General features: G+C 36.8%; 1 protein-coding gene across 4 annotated transcripts in view; it reads left to right on the top strand.

The window, feature by feature from the left end:
* Positions 1–24,082, top strand: part of LOC105225462 (ubiquitin carboxyl-terminal hydrolase 43) — a 31,760-nt gene that overhangs the window by 5,888 nt on the left and 1,790 nt on the right. Inside the window, exons 2-7 of one of the 4 annotated variants that reach the window (XM_019989955.3) lie at positions 17,037–17,105; positions 18,328–18,528; positions 18,638–18,772; positions 18,855–18,983; positions 20,896–22,930; positions 22,987–24,080. In XM_019989955.3, the coding sequence (XP_019845514.2) occupies positions 17,037–17,105; positions 18,328–18,528; positions 18,638–18,772; positions 18,855–18,983; positions 20,896–22,930; positions 22,987–24,080 (3,663 nt within the window). Of the gene's footprint in view, positions 1–17,036; positions 17,106–18,327; positions 18,529–18,637; positions 18,773–18,854; positions 18,990–20,895; positions 22,931–22,986; positions 24,081–24,082 lie in introns of all 4 variants that reach the window. The other 3 variants (XM_011203923.4, XM_019989956.3, XM_049453066.1) reach the window with 3 other exon arrangements.

Genomic DNA, 24,082 nt, shown 5'->3' with positions numbered 1-24,082 from the left:
GACTTTGTTCCAAATTGCCAATTCGTAGCCGATCGCAGCTTGTATATTGTATCTGCTGCAGATGTTTCTGCTTTTCCTTTGCAATTTTCTTTGTAATTTCGCAAATTTACCGCAATAATGCCTGCAAAAGACAACAACAGCGTCATAAGTGGGTTATTACGTAATATGTATTTTGATTGGAACACTGGACCGATCCACTCATAGAAGGTGATTAAGCAATGAGGCAGGCGGTAGTCATTATATTATATGTACATATGTATGTGCCTATGAACAAGAAGAATATGAGGATAGAAGTGCAGATTTCGTGCTGTTTGTTGACGTATTTTCATCAGGAATTAGGAAAGGTAAAATATATACTATCTTAGACAAAAAGCCTAGTCGACTCGCAAATAACTGAGAAGGAAGGAGCCTTCTTATTATAACCTGAAGATTGGAGAAGAAGGAAACGATGGCTGATCAGCGTGATGATCAGGACAGCCTGTCTGTCTGCATATAAACGAGCTAGTCAATAAGTTTTTAAGATATTGAACTGAAATGTTGCACGAAGATATCGTGTCACTATAGAATATAACTATCATACAATCAATCAGTCATACTCAAGTCCTTGTATGGAAAACTTTTTTTTTATTTGAGAATTTATTCATAGAATTTGGTATAGATTTTTATTCAAGGCGACAAATTGTTCAGATCAGGCACAACTATAACATATATGTAGCTGTCGTACAAATTGTTCTATCAAAATCCAGCTCTACATGGGAAACTTTTTTATTTGACTACACCATGAAATTTTTCCTCGTGAACAAACCATCAACGCCAAGTTTTACGTGAAAGTCCTCAAGAGACTCAAACGAAGGGTTAATCGGGTCCGAAAAGACATCGTAGCCGACTACATACACTACAACGCCCGGCTCACACCGGCTTTTTTGTGAAGAGCTACCCAACCAAGGCCGGAATCCCAACGTTTCCGCAGCCGACCTTCAGCCCAGATGTGGCACCCAACTTTTTTGGTTTCCTTGCCTGAGAAGGGATCCAAGCAGCCCGCCTTACGTGACGCTTGCTTGATCTCAATGCCTTTACATTTAATTCACCCTTCTTGCTATAAAAAATGCACCTGTGAACGTGTTAAAAGTTCGGTGCAGCCAAAGTCTGCATTTTATCACTCATTGAAAAGTTAGCACAAAGTTTCTGGAATTCCAAGCAGTACTCCCCAAAAGAGTTTCAGAAAAAATGTCAATGATTTAATATATAACGCGTTTGTCGGACGTAATAGCTTGAGATATAAAATGTTTGGCTAAACTTGAAAAATGTTTCTTAAAAAATCATCACGGTTATGATAATAATATTTACATACATACATATGTGGATATATGAAGTTATGTAAGTAAAATTGGCGGCATTCTAATGATGCTGATGATGATTTTCCTGGCTTTCGCAATGATGTTGACTTCCGTAAGCTTTGTTTGTTGTCAGCATGAAATTTATTTCGCTTGTTCCTTTGCGCTCAGCTCAGATTTTGCATATGAATGAACAAGTGGCAAGTGACGGCGGCTCTGTGCCCCGTGAATCCGCTGCGACTATCAGCACATTTAATACAGCCACATACCTTCATAGAATCCTATGAAAACTGTGCGTACTTGTGTGTGTGTGTGGATTTGCACTTGTTGAAATTAGCGGCGCATTTTTGCATAAAACACACGCGACGTAGGAACCCTTTATCCCTCCTTACCTTCCCTGCGCTTTTTGTCTGGTGTAGATTGTGCGCTTAGATTTTCATTGGCAAAATTTAACCAACGGAATTTCAGCGTGTTCATATTTATACACACATACAATTGATTCAATGAAACAACAACAAAAAAAACACAACATACTCAAATACATATAAACCTCTGTGACATATATGTATGTATATCAATCTACATATGTTTGTATGCATGTGCGCACGTGTAAATTAAAAAGTGGCTGTGTGTTTGTGTGTGTCTTTCTTTTTTAGAAAGCTCTAAACATTCGCGGCAATGTGCGAATTATTGTGTATTTTGTGTTGAATTCATTCTCAAGGTAAAATCAATTGAGATCAAACTAATTGAAATGAATCTAAATGCCAACAAAGTGGACAGCAGGCCGCTTCTACGCTTGAACTGGATGCGGCTGGGCGAATGACGACCGCTAATGCTGACGTGTGTACGCCGGCCCATTGTTGTTGCTGGCCGGATGGTGTTTTGATGTACAGATGTACATACATTATTGTACAGGTTGACGGCGTGTCGCGTTTGTGCAACATTTCTATCATATAGCTTTGTGCGAAAATGCAAAATTACAAAAACAAAACCGGCGTAAAATTAAAGAATACGCAATCAAGAAAGGGCGCACAAGTTTTCGCTTCGTACAAGCTGCCAAATAAGTTTCTTCAAATTCAATGTTGATTCTGGAGGATTAATCTAATTTTGGAAAAGCTTCATTGTAAAAATATAAGAAAGGTCTTTAGCGAGGTTTTAAGGTTTATTGTCCTACCAGCTTAACCTAACCTAACCTTCAGTCTTGGTTTCAGGATTTATGGAGTACGCGGTTATGTTATGATTGTGATAATGCCAGGCTGTATTGAGGCGATAATAATCAGCCGAGTTCTATGTGTATTCTTTCCCTTTTCCAAAAAGTCTTGGACACTCTTGTAACTTTTCATTTCATCTGCTTATTTTTTTATGAATGATAAATATTTCTGTTCCAAATGTTGTTGTTGTTGTTCTAGCGGGTATCTAGTCCTCGTTGGGATGGTAAGGATTAGCTAAGTCGACATCATCTAACGGTAGGTCCAAGAAACGCGCTGTTTCGACGTGGTCGGACCAAAGGTGAGGAGTGTTAGATGAGTGGGTCTATTCTAAGTATAATAATTAGGAGTTTAACCTGTTACAGTATCCAGAACGAAGGTGCGCTAGGGTCACTCTCGTTTCTCGCGGCAACTCGAGCTCTTCGTCTGCGATGGGCAGTGGCTTGACTCCGAGTACGCCATTCACTGAGAGAGAGACGGCGAAGGTGTTGATGGCTTCACCGTGAATGGCGGTCAGTGCTGTTGCGAATCGCAACCCACGGTACCAATTCATATGATCTCTCACAGATTTTATGAATAAAACTTTTGTTCCAATTAAAAAGCAGAAAACGACTAGCTAACAAAAATGGGAATTAGGTTTGAAACAATTTTCGACTATTCGACTATTTTCAAAAATGTTTTGAAAATCACCAGGGTAACTTGAAATACGATTTTTGCGAGTGCTCAAAACATTAACGTGATCGAAACGATACTCACGGTTGGAAGAGCCTCTTCTACACCCTCTTTGACAAAGTACAAAAACTATTATCACGAATCACGGTAGGTATAACGGGGTGTAAAAAATGTTTTTGTTGTGCGGAAGTTGCAAATATTTTACGGCTTCGCATGTGTGCATTTAAATATTTAAATATGCCTGTGTTTGTATGTACTCATATAATATATAGTATGTAGTAGATAGAAGTATAACATGACGAGCAAATAATTTGTGTGGCGACAAACGGCAATGATGCGAGCAACTCGTAAATTTCTATTTTTCCACACTTTAAACCTAAGCGCGCTATTTTAGGCAACTACTATGACTGGAGTACAATGGTCTGATAATTTCGTTTGGGAATTCAGCGAAGCCACTGCTATGCGCTCTGTGACTGGCGAGCGGCGCTGTAGGGAGGTGTTTGAACAGATGTGACCAGCACAACCTGTTGATTTCAGCTAACCTCGGAATGGGAATACGTTGACACCACTTAAATGAACATTTTTAGCACTCTGTTGTGCCAGATTTATCTAATAATTCGCCGACTATAATATTCAAAATAAATTGCGCAGATACTACGAGTACTAACACACCAACACAAGTGGATGCGCGCTCAGACTAGTCGGTCGGTACACGGTGTGTAGTGTTTAGTAAATATGTATAATACAGACCTAAATTAGTTATCTTAATTTAGTTTTAATGACAGAATCATGTACATAGGAAAAATGAAATGAAATGGAAACAATGTACAAATGTAGATATAACATTATTTTCATGTTGCTGGTATTGATGAGGAGTCATTAAACAGAAAGCTAGGCACTGGAAAAATTAGCATTTTCCGAAATCTGTAAATATCAGTGAAAGTTATTTCATACTACTTATAATAATAATTAGAAAACAAGCTAACTTCAGTCGCACCGAAGCTATATTAACCTTCACAAATACAAAAAATTCCATTCAAGAATTTGAATAAGAATTTCAGCCCAATATCTCGAAATCGTGTACATACAAACGGTCATTTACATAACTATTTTTAAGATATCAGAAATTTCTTGGCGATCTTATAACGAAGATTGCCTTCTATATATCGAAACTTAGCAACCCTAGTGTTGCAATCTGAAAACTTACAACTTTATAGTAAAGTTTTACATTTTTGACGTTATACATACCACGTTTTGACATACAACCGCTATTTGTGCTGCTTACAGTAACTTGAAATATGCGTCTAGCCAAAAAAATAAAATTAAATCGCATTTTCGAGCGATTATTTTTTTACAACTTTCGACTTGGATTAACTCAGCAACAGTGCATCGATGAACTTAATTCACTTTTTGGTGGTGAAGCTCTGTCAAGAGCCGGTGTATGTTGATTGTACGGAGAACTCAATTAAGGTCGTAGAACACTCCAATTTCGGGAAGGTCGTCCAAAATCTGTTGTTGTTCCGGAAGATATTTTTTGCTCACAAATTGATATTGCAAGGCCGTCTTTTGACCTATCGAGAGATTGAGACAACTATGGGCATTAGTGGGACTGTAAAAAAATCACGTTGGGTCCCACACAATTTGTCAATCGCTCAAACAAAATCTCGTGCCGATTCATCGACAGAAATGTTAACAAAATACGAAAACGGTGCTTCAAAACAAGTCTATGGCAGCGTGACAGGTGATGAGTGGAGAACTTACGCGTTTGAGCCCGAAAGTAAGCAGCAGTTGACTATGAGTGTATCAAATTGAGCCGAATTCAACCAAGTAAATAGTTGCCTGATTCTTTGGAACAACTGGATGTATCGCAATCATAAAACTAAAACAACGCAGAATAATCAATTCTAAGTGAAACACAACCATCTGTTTGTCATTTGTATTTCAAGAAATCAGGAAAATCAACCGCCGAAGTCAGATCATTCTTCACCACGACAATGCTAACTCTTACACATCGACTGAAACAACTGCATTTTTGAGCACTGAATACAACGAATTGAAAAGTCATCTTCCGTAAAGTCCTAGCTTGGTGCCGAATGACCTTTTTTTTATTCCAGTATAGATTTTAAATGACAATATTTTAAAAACAATTAAGCGGTTTTCGATGATTATTTGTTTTTGTTCTCTAATCCTGAAATATAAAAAAGCAATCCTGTTCTGTGTATGAAAATATCGTCATCATGCCCCTACTCCATTTTGAGGTGCAAGTTATTTTCAGTAAACCGACCACCATCACTGACTGCCACCTGCTGTTAAAAATCAATTCAATGAATATACACGAATTGTATTAATTTTTGTCCTCTGTGTCAAAATGGAAAAAATCTTATAAAAGTTTAAACTCGTCCACTAGGAAGTGAAGGGGATTGATTTTACTATCGATAAGGAATAACACCCAATTCATTAGCTAAGAAAACACCACCATAAGGAAGGTGGGTTGGTTACCGTTTGAGTTCAGCTATTCATGAGGTGGATAGTGTTCGAAACTTTTCTAATTTTAATGCATACAAGTGCAATCCTGGTTATGACATTGTGATTTCACAATTGGCAAATATGTATATCTTTTATAAAACTACAACCTGCTATTTAATTAAGCGCTATAAAGAGGCCAATTCCAAGTATGTTGTATCTGTCTGTCGTATAAAAAAATTTGAATGACTATGCGTTTTGACTGATTACAGCAACCCTTGATAGATTAAAGCAACGTGCTTATCACAATCTGGTAGAATGATACATAGAGGCGCCACTTACACACGACACGCATAGCGGAAAATATTAAATACGTTTTTGCACCCGATTTTGAAGTGTTTTAGTTAGATAGTCAAATATGAAGATGGATGAATTAAATTAAACAGTTATAGTTTATTAGATCCATTGTTGTAGTATGTATAGTATGTATTTCTGTATGCAAAAATTTCATTTAAATTCTGCAACAAAAATTATTTTTTTTGATTTTCTACATTCAAAAAATTGAACTTAAGAACTTTCTATTTCAAATCATACATTTTACATTTGCGCCAATCCGCAAGTTCAGTCTACTCTATAACACTAAACTTTTTCGGAATATTGCCTTATTCAAGCAAGTTTTGTTTTTTTATGAACGAGCTCCAAATACTCATTTGGATATAATATTTTGAAAATGTTCTTTTAATTTATTTCTCGAAAAATTGTGGTTTACGTGTCCATATATCCATATAATTATATAAAATTGAGTAAATAGGTCGTGGGACCCGTCGTCTCTAGTTTGTGGGCAAATATCGCTTGTTTCATTGGCGAAGTGCTCAACTTATCGAGCGTATGTTCATAAGTATGGTATGTGTGCGCATACCGAGATATCTTTGGAGGTATGTATGAGTAACAGGCCACAGTTGGTGTGTTTACACTTTGATAAGCGTTAATTTCGCCATTCAAGGTTGCGATGTACGTAATTTCTTACGTTAATAGCTGAACTCTTTTAATTATCCGCGTGTGTGTGCAAATGTGAATGGTTGGAGATCTAACCTTTTCTCATTTGCCAAACTTTTTTGTTGCCAACAATGTGTCGGTACTTTACACACAGATTGTATTGGTTGTAAATTAGCTTTGTCTGGGTTAGCGCTTAGTTAAACAGATGTGTTGACAAAAATATCACACTTCAAATAAGTTTAAATTATTCCAATTGTAGCGGTTTGAGTAAATGTGCAGGTATACACACCTTCTATGAAGGTAGGCGATTTCTGTAGCTTAAGTTGTTTAGGTGATATTTACATTAAATCAATTAAGGGGGGCCACGCCCACATTTTCAAAAGTTTTAGCTCACAGATGCCTCTCTTCGCCAAATTGCAGTTCTGTATCTAAATTTAGTGCTTAGTTATGGCATATAAAATTTATATTTGCTCTACGTTTGCAATTTCTTTCCTAGCAAGCAACAACAGCGACGCGTGAAATATACATACATACAAGTATGCATGCATGAGTAGAGTTTTGAGACACGTGTACTTTTGATAGTTATCTAAATAAATTAATGCACATAAGTACTTATATCTACTCAAAAAGTTATATACACACGTCACAATCTGTAGACTGCAACGTAATCCTTATTTGCAAAATCTTATAATTTCTGCTTTCCCATTAGAGTGAAAAGCAAGAAGAAATGCCCACTTATTTACTCTACGAGCTTTTAGAGTTTCAACAAAGTTTTTTAGCTTTTAATTATAAGACGATTTCAAAGTTTCCTCGCAGATTCGTCTGCCTATATAAAAGAGTTTTTATCTATACGTACTTGCAAGTCAGTTCGGGCGATGGGCAAGATTTTTCTGCTTAAAATTATGCGAAATCCGAAACCCCAAAAATAATATAATTATCGATGAATACCGGTAATGATCAAAGCACTTGTCAAAATTTTGATTTTCATAAAATGGTAACTTCGCAAAAAATTCATTTTTTTTTGAGAAAAAAATTTCCTTCAGAAAAACATAAAAATTAATTTTATTGTCAAAATCTTATTCCTTCGATCAATAATTTACAAATGTATCAAAGAAATTCGTATGAAAATTTCAAGTCAATCAAATACTCAATATGGAAGAGTGCTGAAAAAGTTGGAGGAATTGAAACCAGATTCGGAACTTAAGATTATTATGGCGAAATCGAACAACTATGCCTACTCCCCAGATAGTACAATTTTAAATGCCCTATAATTCTTACACTTTACAGTATTTAAATCAAACTCAATATTGGTCATCCTATGAGATGTGTACATGTATTATTGCAATTCCAACACCGTTCCTTTTTCATAATAGTATGGACGTATGTCAAAAATAGATTCCAATACTTCCCCTATGTACTTAATAGAAATATGCTCGAACTTCAGGTTTACTTTATAGCTCTTATATCGCCCAAGTTATCTCTATGAAAATGAGCGAATGTGTGTTTCTAATAACAGTCTTTGTGTTTAAATGGATCAAATCGGGTGTAAACTTGCCTTAGCCCCTACATAGCTAATAATATCAGGATTTTCGAACTTCCATATTGACGATGATATGTTATGTACCCTAATGAAACTCAAGTTTTTGGCAACACCTGAAGATATTTCCCAAGTTTGGATCGTTGGAAGTTACGTGTTAGGTTACACCCGAAGTTAGTCCTTTCTTATTTGTTTCTATTGCAACCGACCCGGACTAATGTATTAATTATAGTCTACATACCATAGCCACGTACATAGAAATTGCCTGAGAAACGTTTTTTGATATGGCTGCTTATAAAATTCTTTTCTTTGATTAGAAAATTGTAAAGAGGGAAAAGAGATACAAATGGGAGAGTTTTTACCCGGTCGGTAATTTCTCGCACCTTTCTCTATAGCAGAAGGTATGTATATTTCCAAAAAGGGTGGAAGATAGACGCTTTTAGTTTGGTTCACATTTATTATACGAGCACGTGACGTTCGCTCTCTTCGCGTTGCTTTGCCAAATATGATAAAGAGTACAAATAGTTCACATCTACATATGTATGTATGTATATACTTACACACATATGTACATATACTTAGATCGCTATATCTGTATGTCTCAGTCTGTTATCGCAAGTAATAATGGCGTATAATCGCTCGCATTTAAAGGCATTATTGTATGATCATTTTTCTGTTGATTTAATAAATTTACATAAACAAATGTGGAATTCTATCAAGTGAATTCCATTAGGTGTCTGATGACTTTAGTTTCTGTCGCGGTTTGAAGCACTGTGATATGTGACAGAAATTGATAAAAATTCCATTCCAACATTCGCATACATGTGTTGATTGTTGCATACATATGTTTGTATTCTTCAATTGTTTTTGTAACTTTTCTGGTTTTTAGTACTTCTGTAATTGTTGTTATTACGACTCATTTACTGTTTTTTTTTACATAAATTCGATTATTTAACATTTGTTATTGTTATTGTTATTGCTGTTGCTGTTAGAATTCATTCATTCATTCATTCATTTATTCAACATGTTGCGACTATTGTACATGCTGTCGCCAGTAGTGTAAGCGAGTCGACTGTTTTTATATCACAAAAATGCATCCACTACTTCAGACTACCGAAACTATTTTACGTCGTCGAACCATTCATTCAAAAACTCGTACATACATGCAACCATACATAAATGTATATACATATGTATATTATATGACTACTCTGTCCAATTTGTCATATTTAGTCGCAACAGCAATGTGTTTGACAGCGCAATGCCAACATTATTAATAACAACAATAGCAAATCGCCAACAATCGTTGCCGACAAAAGTGACACGAACCACGACAACTTCGACAAAAACACCGGTAACCTACAATCGTAATAATGGAAATGAACAACAATCATATTCAATTATTTATAAATAAATGTACGGACGTATGTACATACTATATAATCGAGTACTGTTATATTGTTGAATTGGAATTTCAGTTACTGCACAAGAAACTCGCGCAAAAAATTTAGTTTTTATAATTTTTTAGTCGGTAGAAAATAATAACTGAATCTGTTTAAGGAATCAGTCGTCCTTCTAAATTTAATTCTTGGTTTAAAGCAAAATGATGTCTGTTATTTCGTAATCACACCTACTTCAACATAAATAGATGTATGTATCTAAGTATTCATCTATGTTATGTTTAGTAAACAGGTCGATCCAAATTCAGTCGGATAACTGAGAACGCCGGTCCATTATGATACCTAAAGAGTCCTTAATATTGATCGAAAAGACTTCAAAACCGACAAAGCGCTTTGAGTCTTCCAGAAATTTGTTGAGGTGGCTGATAGCAATTCTGGCTATTTGGACAGGTTCGCCGAATATATGACGGGCGAGGTATTTCAACCCCAGTTTTGAAAAAGCTGGAACCTAAGTAAAGCGGAAGAAAATGTACTTTCATGTTTCCTCCTCAGCTTTTTACCTTAAACTATGACAGTTGTGTCCGACAAATTTTTCAGTAGAACCAGAACCAACAAGAATTGGGTAAGTTGAATCTTACTGAGAGCATGCAGTTCAGTGGATCCATTCCGTACTAGACCAGAAGGATACGAGATCGGAGTCGGAAAGGAGCAAGTTGTTGACCAGCGCCAGCAAAGCTCTCGCAAAGACCAAAAGTCCCTTGTTAGAACTCAATACGAGAATGGACGTAATCGGAACCAGGATGTCTTTTCTTACAAGCTCATCGGCTTAACAGTTTCCAGCGATTCCACTATAACCATGTAGCCAACTCATCTAGTATTGTCAAAAATTTAATTAAGAAATTAACTAGAAGGATATCCAGTGGAATGAATACAAGAGGTTAAAATGGTCTAAGAAGAGGTCCCATGTTAACAAAAATTCGCAAATTGTCTTTAGTCATCACCGGGATGATTTTATAAATATAAATTCTAAAGTGAATATTATTTTAACTATTTTTTCTGGATGTTTCCCGTATCTCACACCAAAATATTTTTTTTTTTCATCTACTCAATTATGCTTCGGCTTGAAGCTGCTCATTCAGAAGCTCTTCGCACAACTTAGCGCTTGATACTGCAATGTCTCGAAACATTGCTTTTGTAAATTGATATAAGTGACAATATTGCTAAATTGCGATAAGAGTTGGGCGTAGCTTCGCAGTCTTCGGCACTAGCGTTCAGCCTATTAACCGACAACAACAACAGCAGCAATGACAGTTGGGCTGGCATACTGGGTTGATTGACTGACGGATGGCCTGGTATGCTATGCTATGAGAAAGCTCCATACATACATACGTACATACATAATAATACGACTACCTACTACTGTCTTGGCTCGCTAACTTTTGATTGTCCACCGTTGATTGTCGTGAAATAAAACTCTGGCATTTACTTGCTAGTGCTGAGTGCAACGACTCAAATTTTCCAACGCCCTAGTAGTGGTACCGATTGTTTACGTTTCATTCGGAAAGCGAATAAACACACGCACATTCCTTTTAATTTAGATATTATTTATTTTATGTGTTGTTATTGTTTATTTGAAATGACTTGTTTTTTGCTGAGCATGCTCTAACTACTCCCAAGTTTCTGTGTGAACATGAACTCCGCTAAATGCTTGCGGTCATTTCTTTTTGGTAATTCGAAGAACGCTATAAATAAATTATTAATTAAAACAATATCGCTTACTCAAGTTAATGGCAGCCGAAAAGAACAGCGCCTGTCTACAAGGCTATTATTTCTAACGAGCTGTAAGCTTTTCCGTGCAACATTTTAATATGTTTGTGCAACGTATTCTAATACTCTTTAAATATTGGAGCGAAGGCTTTAATTGCTCAGCACTGAAATTCACGATTTGCTTATTTAAGGCTAGGTAACCGTGTGTGCAGGGTATATTCTTGGCGTGAGTGAAATTAAGAGGGAAATGAGCTTAGTAGCAAAAATTAATCACTCCCCGTTCGCTTGTTTGCTCTCGTGTTACTGAAAGTGTAAAGAAACCAACGTCCATGTAAACGAACAGAAACAGGCATGCCCAGTAAGAAAAACAAAAACAGCTTCACAAGTCGACTTACAGCATGTTTCAAGTCATTCGTTCGTTTAACATAACACTGTAATGTTTTGATCTCAACGAGCAAATCAATTCATGTGCACGGACAGCACGATGAGAGCAGCAAATGCAATAACATGCATGAGAATGTTCTTTCGAAGCACTGTTGTTTTAAAACAATACTGAAGTAGAAGATAGTAAAGGCAATGGAAATCTAGTCATATCGCAATTGGTGCAACAAAACTTTTTCCATTTTTCTGTGATATATTTATCATATTCAAGTTCAAGATATGCTATTTTATATTAATAATTGCTAATAGAACCACTCGTTATGTATACATATGTACATAATATATCATTTCAACAGACATAAAATATTAAAAGTCTGTTGGATATTTGTGTTATTATAAATAAAAGATAAGTACTAAGTACTTAATGATATAAGTTATAATACATTATTTATTTACACTATACATAAAATTAAAAAAATTAAGCGTATTTTAAGTATACTATTATTACAAATTAGTTTTGATTACCTTTATAAGTGCACTTCGATTATACATACAGCATTCGCTTTTAACAGTAAGTGCATGATGCAACTCGTTACTTTTTGCTAGGCAATACAGGCAATCGTTTACATTGCATTGCCTGTCAAGCATCAAAACAGAGTATGTACTGTTTGCTTTATTGAGAGAACCGAACAAGTGATGTTTGTTTGTGTCTTTTGACTTCGTTGCTGTTCAAGTACACCACTTACATTGCTGTAAATGATATCAAACACTGTTAAATGCTATAGGTCACTCGTTGCTTCGCTGATATCAGGACCACTTGTACTGCAGTCTATTATGTATTAATGCATACTTTCATATATTAGTCCATAAACATATAGTAGATACAATTTTTCAACCCACAACCCCACAAAATATGGTGAAAAATTACTAGTTCTGTAGAAATCAATTTTTTTTGCAATAACTGTCCAATTTTCCTAGTGGCATTATTGACTTATGTGTATGTTATACATATGTATATACGTCTGTGTAAAACACACTGGAGATTATTCCGCCAATATCCGGCGGAGAATTGTGAACCGAATTTCCTTAAAGAAACACCAACAGAAAAAACCTGGCGTAGAAAGCCAAAGAACAGGTGGTTTCTGATGTCATACATACCTACAAACATCAGGTTATGACGTGCTGCTTACTTTCTTTCATTTTTGCCGATTTTTGCTGGTGGTTGACTTGCGTTTCGCTGGCAATTCGCGCGCTACTAATTTGTCTATACTCAAATCTAATAAGGGAATTGTAGTCGGAGTCGATTATTAAATTAACGATGTCTGCGACGTTAATCCGCATTTTAATAATCACGAAAGTTAATATATTTAGTATTTAATTACTTTGATTTGCGTTTTAGGCAGTGCGACGAGGAATGAGGTGTAATTATCAGATTTATTGTTTTATATTTTAAATTGTTGGATGAAGCAGTCACTTTTTGAAGCACTATTCATACGTCAATAACTTTTTACTTTTCAACATCTTTACTAATGTTTGTTTCATTTGTTATGAGATTGACTCAATTCCACGCAATTTTTTCGTTTTCTTTGTTTGTGTAGCTCCGCTTTCACTTCCTCTACTTAATCCACCCCTTTTCTATGTCCGTTTAAATATACATACATATTTCATATACAAATATTTTTGCATAAATTGGTACCTAAATATCGACAGACGCAAACAATTTTTGTTTGCAAACTTGCTTTGTCAGCCAATTTCTAGCCGGAATCTTTCTGTGGTATGTTAATTACAGACATATGTTAATTATCATACCGTCATTATGTTATTAGGTATGTTAAAGCGTTTAAGCTCAATTCGCTTGAGTCTCACTTGCTTTCGCAAACAGTCCATTCCTGATATTTTGCACTAAATCCATGGTCTCAATGTCCCCACATACACACTCACATGTACTTGTATAGTGTGTGCTACATTTGTTTGCGCAGCTATTATCAATACATTTGCCAATTTTGCTGCCGCTACCGTTCTGCCATTGGACCGTTGAGCCAACCTTGTTTGCTTTATTTCCTCTCTCCCCAATTCGAATCATTACTGTGGCTAATACAGTGATTTGGCTTCTTTCCGGTTAGGAGCGGTCACTTTCTTTGTGGTTCTTAACTTGTTTTTGTTTGTTTACTTTCCTTTGCTCTTTTTTATGTAAATGCACTTAATACTTTTGTCAAATATTTGAATGAATTGCTTGCTTTGTTCGTTTATTGGTGAGAGTCGTTCACTGCGGTCGTAACTAATTTTATAAATGTATTGATTTCCTAGACTACATTAATACACAGTGCTATGCAGTCTAATAAATAGTTTAGAAAATGTGAAAGATTTTTGAAAAAGGTGATCTGTTTTTTTCTAATTGGTTCTTCCAGTAAGTTTCATGGTAGCTGACCAAGGTCAATCAGTACCAAAGGTAACCTGCATTTTTGTGATGTTCGTCAGCGAAACAGACTGTCACTTTAAGAATGAAAAATGAATGTTAATGTTATCGTTAAGTACATGAAGAAGCTCAAAGAAGGTAACAATAAGTAACAAAACATATTCATATTGAAATGTAGAAATGATATTATTTTTCTTTAATGGCGTAGGCACCGCTTGGCGCCAATTCGAGATACCAACTGCAGCCAGGTCCTTCTCCACCTGGTATTTACAACGAAGTGGATGTCTTCCTCTTCCTCTGCTTCTTCCGGCGGGTGCTTCGTCGAATACTTATAGCAGGACGGGTATAATGAGTGACTTATAGAGTTTGTTCTTTGTTCGTCGAGAGAGCACTTTATTTCTCAGTTGCCTACTCTGTCTAAGTAGCATCTGTTGGCAAGAGTTATTCTGCGTTGGATTTCGACAAGGCTGACGTTGTCGTTGATGTTAATTCTGGTTGCAAGATAGACGAAATTATTGCGACTGTTTGTTTGATGACAAGAGATATTTCATCTACAAATTACAAATGAACCGGTGCCAGACTGGCATTTTATTATCGCTTTTAAAATAGGCTCCTAAGCCAATACAAGCAATTAACGCTTGATTCAGTTTTCCATGCAATTTTTATAACCCCGCTGTACCAGTCCTGAGCAAATTTGAACAGGTTTTGATCAAACTAATGTAGCATACAAAGCCTTTTACAATCTCAACCTTCCTTTGAAGTGATTTTTCATTTATCATTTATCACAGCTTCAATGAAGGCATTGATAGTCTAATTTGGAATTAACTCGTCAAAACTGTTATAAGCCAAACCCTATAATTATAGTGATAGTACCGTTTTAATCGCTCGTTTATGTATGTAGCTTTGTCGATCGGGCTATTAATAAGTTTTTATCTAACAAATAGCCGCTGACGTTAAATAATAAAATTAACTGCCTTCCACGTGTTGTCAATAATTCATTCAACATACACATACACACACATCTTTGCATGCATTCCATCTACGTATATTTGCGTACTTTTGCATGTTTGAACACAACCGATACTGACAATAGCCTTCTCAACTCCTCAGCTGCACCGGTGCAATGTGTAACAACAACGTTAATAATAGTAAAACTCAATATTGGCTAGAATGATTGTTGGGCGATGGGCGTGAGTTTTCATAGCTGCACGACATGCCCTCAACACTATGTGCGTACCTGTGTGTGTGTGTGTTGGAAGAAATAGCGACTTGTTGCCAATCTATTGATAAATAACTGAGCAACTCTATGCATACATATATCAATATACAGTGCACAGGTAAGGAGACTCTCTATGAATAAACATCACTGGCACCCAGCTACCGCCCGCCACCCACCAGCTGCCTGGGGGCATTATGAAAACAAAAGCGAAATAAATATGGAAGCTGCAGCTGGCGCTTTTGTTGAGGCATAAAGCAGCATTAAGAAAAGATGAGTGACCGCGGGGGAGGAGGAGTTCAATGGGCGTGCTTACATACATATGTACATATGTAGATATAGTTATGTGATTATGTTGATTTGCTTTTTTGTGGCATAATAATGGTGGCTAAGTTGCGTACTCGTATGTTTGTTTGTTTGTATGATTGTGAGTGTGTGTGTCACGCTTTCATATGACGTGTCTTATTCTATTTCCTTAAGTGTAAATGAGCACTGAGGTCACAATAGTTGAACTTCAGCTATTTTAATTATTTGAATTGCGTGTGTCAGACGTCTAAACATGAAATGCGAAAATTCATTTGTACCAACACTGTGCAACACAGTGCTTAAAGCGAAAACATTTCGTAGCGGAAACGTCTGAATATGTTTTCTTTGCAAATTGTTTTCAATTTAATAAAATTGGACATGAAGCATTAGTTACGTCTAATCGAGTTTATTAAGCAATAAATTGACTCTTGTTGTCGTGTTGTTGGTTAATGTAAAAGTCGTAGATTTTTAGTAAACGAAGTGAAATTGTGAGAAATGAACCAACAACGATTATGATGACCAAAAATTGGTTTCTTAAAGTTGAAGTCACTGACTCCGAATTTCGGTAGTCAATTTTAATCATTTCGACTCGTTGTTGGATCGTATATCTTTCCATGATGAAATGGCAAACCCTACTGAAAAGAAGTGTCAAAAGAGCGGGAAAAAATACGGCGTCGTTTGCTGTCCCTAACGATCTACTTTTATAGCGTCCCTATTGAAAATTCCGTTATATTTTTATTCATTGCAAGTGACTTTGCACCGTAGAAACGTGTCCCAATATATCAAACCATGAAAAAGTCTCAATCGTCAGCGCTAACTAAACCACAATTGTACTGAAAAAAGCTATTTCGTTTTCGAGTATCAAATTGGTCACTGTTTGGCCCTAAAAAACTTCTTTATTTGGCGTGATGTGTTAACGAATTTTTACGTGAATTATTGCTCATAGCAACTGTACTATACAATCTTAGAACAATTTTTTTTAACGAATGGTTACAAACCGGATATTCGAATAAATCGGTTTTCAGATCATTCGAATAATTTTAAGAACCGTAATTGAAAATATTAGTTTCTACAGTACTTATTTTTATGTGTGTATGTCATTTTGGTGATAATTATGAGACTTTAAAAACTGCTAGATGGTAGTATAAATTTATATTATTTAAAAATATATATATATTTACCTAATCATAAGCGCGTCTGCATTATATTAAAACCACTAATTCCGAATTTTCATGGAAAAAGTTTTAAAGTGTAAAAAAATCTAATTTCACGTTTTAATATGCTCAACCGAATATCCCTAATTTATTCGTTCTTTTGCTCCTTTCAATTACGACGTGCAGAAAGAAAGTTCAGCGCATAAAACAACGGGAATAGTGCCTTTTTACACCGCTTGCTGGCGCAGAAAAAAGGTAGACATCATCTTCTGCTTTCTCATCGTTCCCAAAACGCTTGATGGCATCTGTACGCTTTGCCACAATAAAAAAGACTAAAGAAATAACGCAAAAACGCTAATAACATTTTGCCAACAGCAAGCATAGGTCGCATACAGCGCATCCGCAAACAATCAAAAATTGGCAATTGGCATATTCAACTTGACGCCCACTAAAGATCGCTTAGTTGCACATCGCCCACCAGCTTAGCTTAACTACACTCACCTTTTTGCCTAGAACGCCCACATACAAACATGTGCATCTTTTCTTCTTCTTCAGCTTCAGCTTCAGCTTTTTATACATACATACATATGTACGCTTCACTTTAATTTTGACTGCAGCCTTGCAGCAATTTCTCGATGGCGAAAATAATACGCGCCGCTCAATGCATTTAGTTTTAGTTGAACTCGAACCGTTTAAAGTTTTTACTTCAGCTGCGTCAACAATGCCTAGTCGCACAATTGCAAACTTAATTGGCGCTTTTTCGGCGGGCGTTCAATGGAAATTGTCATTGTCATTTTAATTCATTTTTCCTATCGAAGCTCATCTTATTCTGCTGCGACAAATGCGCATTACAATTCATTTTTATTGATTTCCACAAACATTGACGCTACGCGATGAAACGTTCTATTGATTAGGTCGTCGGCTTCGTCTATGTTTTCATAAGTTCATTCGTTGCTTGCTTTATTTACTTGCTTTTATTGAAAAAAAAAAAAAAAACATTGGCGGCTATTTCGAATCATATACCATTTCCCCTTTTCGCTTGCTTTGCTATAAATTTTCCGCACGATTCGCCATATTAAATATTGACGAACTTTTTTTAAACGCTTCAAACGCTTAACTCGCTCTAGTTTGTCTAGTACTCGTATATATGTATGTATGTACATTTCATTCGATATTCGTTTGCGAATCATAAGTGGCTATAGAAAAAAATTTAAATTTTATCATTTTGAAATCTATAAACGTTTATTCATTCTTGCATAATTGCTTAGTATTGACCCGTAAAAGTCAACCAGTTTTTATGCAAAAACATTGCCAAAACCAGTTCCAAAGTAACTATTTCCAGTATATTGAATCAACATGTGCACAATTCATTCTTAAGTTTAGCGCTCTAAAAACATTAAAAAATACCAAATAACTTAACTAATTGCCTTTTCTTAATTCCATTTCCTTCCTTCCTACATTCCACTTCTCGAAATAGGCGAACAAAAGCGCCGCTATGTGCATATCCACAACCGCCGATCGCGTGCCACCCATCGGCAACTACCAGTGGCCGGCTGACCAGACACCTGGCGTCATGGGGCTCAAAAATCATGGCAACACATGTTTTATGAATGCAGTGCTGCAATGTCTTAGTCACACCGACATACTGGCGGAATATTTCGTTTTGGATCAGTACAAGGTGAGTGGTGTGCCGAGGCGGCGCACTTATATATTGTTTTTATTTGTATAATCACTTATCTTATGTTTATGTGTGTTTATGAACCACGTACCATAATTTAATTTTTTAGGCCGATCTAAAGCGTCGCAACAAAATCAATTCACGCAAATTTGGTACCAAAGGAGAATTAACCGAACAACTGGCTAATGTGCTAAAGGCGCTATGGACATGCAAGAATGAGAGCGATCACAGCACGAGTTTTAAGGTGAGTCCAATTGTAACAACAACTGCACATGCACACACACACATCTAAATCGCATTTTCTTATGCTAATATTTTGCTTTCAGGCTGTTGTAGATCGCTATGGTTCACAATTTCGTAGCTCAACACAACATGATGCTCAAGAATTCTTATTCTGGCTGCTGGATAAAGTGCACGAGGACCTCAATACGGCCACGAAACGGCGTTATAAAAGTGTAAAGGTGCTTATATTACCTAAATTTAGTTTAATAATATATTTGCCGAGGGGTGTTAAAGAAATATATGTTTCTTAACTTGTTTCGGAATCTTAATGAAAGTTATAGGGTAAAATTAACCATGACTTGGAAAGCGGTACCTTCCGCCAATCAATAATTCTAAAGCAAAAAATTCCCCCTATAAATCACTTCTAATTACCACTTTCCGATTCAAACTTAGGTGGAAGAAGCGTTGTCAATTATGGTAACATAAAACCAGCTGTTGTGTGACTGCCTATAAATCCCCTACTATACAATATTGAATTAGCAAGCATAAAATGTTTAGCCTTAAAACTTTCTACAAACGGTTGTGCTCTTGCTTTGACAACATTTACTCCTCTTTTTATTTTTTGATAATGAAACTGATATCTTTTGTCCACAACTATGCTGGGTTTTCATTAAAACTAATTTAAATTTCATTATTAAAGTATCGAAAGATGAGATCTATTTCCTATTTTCCACCCAGCTTCGCATATGAGCATTACGCAAGCATTTCCTAGACACTGTTCCTTATCTACTGAATTACATGTGTGCGCATGTGGTTGTAAAATAAACAAAAACATCGCCTTCAATGATTTTCTTTACCTTCCCAGAACCTGTCCGTTCATAGACGTACAAATACATGCACTTACATACAAACTGACACGATATACATATGTACATACATATATAATGCATTTTATAATCGGAGAAATTGCGACGTTATTGTTGTTCGTCAAATGCACCGGTTGACCGACGAATAAATGGCAACCAGCAGAATGTGGCAGTTAATTTTACAATTCTTATTTACATTCATCGTAAATTGGGCATTTATAAAAAAGTCAGCAAGTGGGTATGCAAGGTGCAGAGAAAAGAGAAATGTTTCTGTTGCAATATTCCCGGGGCTGCTTATGTAAACAAAAGCAAATTGCTGAAGTATGTTTATTAAAAATATTTGTGAACATACACACACATACTTATAAGTCGTTTGCGCTGTCACTGTAAGTATTTCCACGCGTGCTCTTGAATTATTATTATTTTCCCAAAGTGGAAAGATACAATTTACTTAGGTTTGTTTAGATAAGATAAACTGGAAAAGGCAAGAGCAGCGATGTCAGCGCCGCTACCGTTGGAGAGACAATAGAAAATAACTTATGATAAGTTATCAATTAGGAAATCATTTTTGGCGGCATTTTGAGTGTTTTGAAACAAAAAACCTTTATGTTTAACAATTAGTAATCATGTAATAATCTAAATAAGTGCATAACCAGGGTTGCAAATAATGCATTAAAAAATAATCAAATTAAATTATTATTTTTAAACCCAATTAGCGTAAGTCGGGTTAAAAATTTATTTATATCCAAGTTTATAATAAAAAAGGAAGTTTTTAAAATGTACATATTTTTTGTATACTTCGTTTTCTACCATTTTGTTTAGCTTTTGAAAAATTTTATTTTTAATAAAAATAAAAACATTGTTTATCTTCCGTTTTTATACTATTTCAATCCAATTGTGAACTAGCAAACATATATTTTATACCAATTATTAAATTAAAAAATATTTTCACAGATTAATAATTGAGAACTTAGAAATATTTTTTCAATATAATAATTGAAATTTTTTTTTTTATTTAAAAAATTCGCAACCCTACGTAGGTCACAAACAGTGATTCAGAAGTCGTTATAAGCGTTTTTTGATCTTTCTTAGAATAAATAGATGTATACTTACTTATATTTATATGAAAAATAAGTATTATTAAAATTAAATATAGTGCCTTCAAGACAAACTTACCATCCGTAACACAAAATCGGCAAATCCTTTAAATAATATTGTCGATTTCTTCAAAACTGTACTATTTTTGGAACTATAATTTTTACATAACTTTTTTTTTCAGAACTCATACGGACGCCCAGATGAGGTTATCGCCGCAGAAACTTTAGCCAATCACATTCGTTGCAACAATTCGTTTGTACAAGCGGTATTCCAAGCACAATTCCGTTCGTCTCTCACATGTCCACGCTGTAAAAAGCAGTCAAACACATTCGATCCGTTCCATTGCATTTCGGTGCAGCTGCCGCAATTAATGCAGCAAACGATTTTCGTGACCGTAGTGTACTTGCAACGAGACCCGCGTCAAGTGAAGATCGGTATAAGTGTGCCTACTGGTTCGCCAATTGTCGCTCTACGCGAACAATTGCAGGCTGACACTGGCATTCTGGGCAAACACATGGTATTAGTTGACATCAGCAAAGAGGGTTTCACGCGCGTTTTCTACGATTCACAACCGGTGGCAACGCTAAGTGGCATCGATTCCATTTACTGCATTGAAGTACCCGAAACAAAGGTCGTCGCATCAACAACAGCAACAACGTCAGCAGCAAAAGTGGACACTGAGAAAGGTGACACAAGTCGAAGTAGCAACACCAATCCCAATCAAAGTACAGCGAAAAGTGCTACATCGATGGAGGTCAACAAAAATAGTTCGACAGGCAACACTGCCAATGCAACCACAAATGGTGCTAAGACCACTAACACTTCGTCTACTGCCAACACAACCAATGAACTACTCCTGTTAGTCGCAAATGTGCATAAACGTAAAACGGATCTTGAAAATAAAGAGACACCGAATGGCGATAGCTCGCATACACATTCCGTGGAACGTTTCGGTATGCCGTTCAGTTTGCTAACAACCCGAGATTGCTCTTATGCTGATTTGCAAAAGCGACTATTACGCGAAATGACGCCATTACTGAAACCTGAAGTTTTCTCGAGTGGAAAACAGAAGAACGATCTGTTTCAGATACGTCTACAAGATCCGTCCGCAGATCCAGACACATATTTACAGAATGTTGAGCATCCACTGCTAACAGAGATGATCGACCTGGCATTATCTGTGCTTTCATCTGAAGCTGGACCACCGCATATAAAACTTCTACTAGAGTGGACTGAGCCGGAAGAGTACTTTATGGACCTCAGTGATAAAGTGATCGAAGATGAAAGTGTGGCACGTTTGCTCAATGTTGGAAAACTGAAAACCACAAAAGACACGTCAGTACTTACTTTAGAGCAATGCCTTGAGCACTATACCAAAGCAGAAACCCTGAGCGCCGAAGATGCTTGGCGTTGTCCACACTGTCAGCAATATTTGCCGGTTGTGAAAACACTCGGCCTATGGTCGTTACCCGACATCCTGGTCGTGCATTTCAAACGCTTCCGACAGCATCACGAAAAAGGTGCCAATGCAGCTAAACTTACCACTATGGTAAAATTCCCATTGAATGCATTCGATATGTCGCCACATTTGGTGCGTGGTGTGGAAGAGGAGAATGGTCCGCGTACAACGCTGAGTGCTGCAGCTGCCATGGATAATGGACCGCTTTCTCGATCAAATCCGTGGAAAAAATCTCGACCCGGAGATTCGCGATCCTCAACACTTAGTTCACGTGATAACCGAGAAACCCGTTATGATTTGTACGCTGTATGCTATCATCAAGGGGACACACTCGAAACGGGTCATTACACAGCCGCATGCAAAAATCCATACGACAGGCAATGGTACAAATTTGATGATCAACGTGTTTCTAAAGTACCCAACGCGTCAATCGAGGAGGAGATTATCAATAATGAGGCTTATATGTTATTTTATCAGCGTCGCGTCGGAGATGCAGCTGAATGCTCCGGGTCTAGTTCGAATTCGGGCGATCATTGGGTTTCTCGAATCGCACCACCACCGAATATGGCAGTTGTTGAAAAGATAAGTGCTGCGGAGGAGAAAGTTATAGAAGAAAATATAACGGACGATCAAAAGAATATTGAAGAGATCGCGACCACTGCTATAATAGAGCCATTACCAGGTAGAACAGAAGAAAAACCAATTGACATACCTAAAATAAATAAAGCTGCACTTGAAAATGACACCGTTGTCGAAGGTAATAAAGCTTTGATAACATATGCATTATTTTTTTCTAATACACTTTATTTACAGTGAAAATAGAGACATCCCCGATGGTTGTGAACAATGAAAATATTTCGGTCGATATCGAAACTCTAGAGTTTGCTGATTCAGAATCCGTTGCTCCCGACGACGATAGCTCCGCTGTGGCCCCAAATGCAGTCAGCGCATTGAAAGCGCTGAATACTTTAACACCCAATAAAATAGTAGAAAAGCAGAACAGTGTTGGCGAAACTCAGATCTTTGCTATGGATGAAGACTGTCAAATTGATGAAAGCCAATCACAGGAAACGGCAGTACCCCCTACCCATACTGCAACTACACAAATCAAGTCACAAAAATCGCCCTTAACACTACCGAAAGCTGTGGCAGATGCAAAGACGGAGCCAGCAGTTTCTTCCACAGGGCCCAACAAATCTGCTGTATACACAACCGCTAAAGTATTAACTAATGGCTACGCTACAGATGACGCCAAATCGCCAAATCAAAAGTTGAACATTACGCAACCGGTTGTAAATGGTAAACCGAAGAGTCCCGCAACATCTATCATAGCAACAACACCAATAGCAGCCGGTATGAATGGCAGTCGCGTTGGAAATTCCTCAACATCTTCCTCCAGTTCTTCCTTATCGTCACACTCATCGCCACACTCGCTGGCCGTCTCCATACATGGCGCATCGACATTACAAAGCAAGTTCAACGGCTTTACAACCACATCAGCCACAGCGAGTAGTAACTACAAAGAGGTACTGCTCTCAAGCAGTCTGAAAAGTAATAGTAGCAGTATTATTAGCGCTGCTGTGGCAGCGCACACAGCCCACGAATTCCACCTAACACGCCACCAGCCATGGAATGGCAGTCGTTCGAGTGTTTCCGCGCTGGAGAGCGGCACACAGACAAACAATCATCAACATATGCATGGGCTCAATTTAAGACATTCGTTCTCAACAAGCTCAAATTGCAAATTGCGCGAATGCAGCGAAACACTTTCATCGATGTTGCGCAATTCGAGCAATACCTGCAGCAAAGATACGCTGATATTTATCGATCAACAGAATCATCATCATCATCACCACAGTTTAATCGAAGATGACGACGATTCGTTCATGGGCAGTCGATCACTCTGGGT

The sequence above is a fragment of the Bactrocera dorsalis genome, chromosome 3 (genome assembly GCF_023373825.1).
Source record: "Bactrocera dorsalis isolate Fly_Bdor chromosome 3, ASM2337382v1, whole genome shotgun sequence".
Taxonomy (NCBI): domain Eukaryota; kingdom Metazoa; phylum Arthropoda; class Insecta; order Diptera; family Tephritidae; genus Bactrocera; species Bactrocera dorsalis.
Note: the sequence above shows the minus strand (reverse complement) of the source record. Positions and strands in the feature narration are given on the sequence as shown.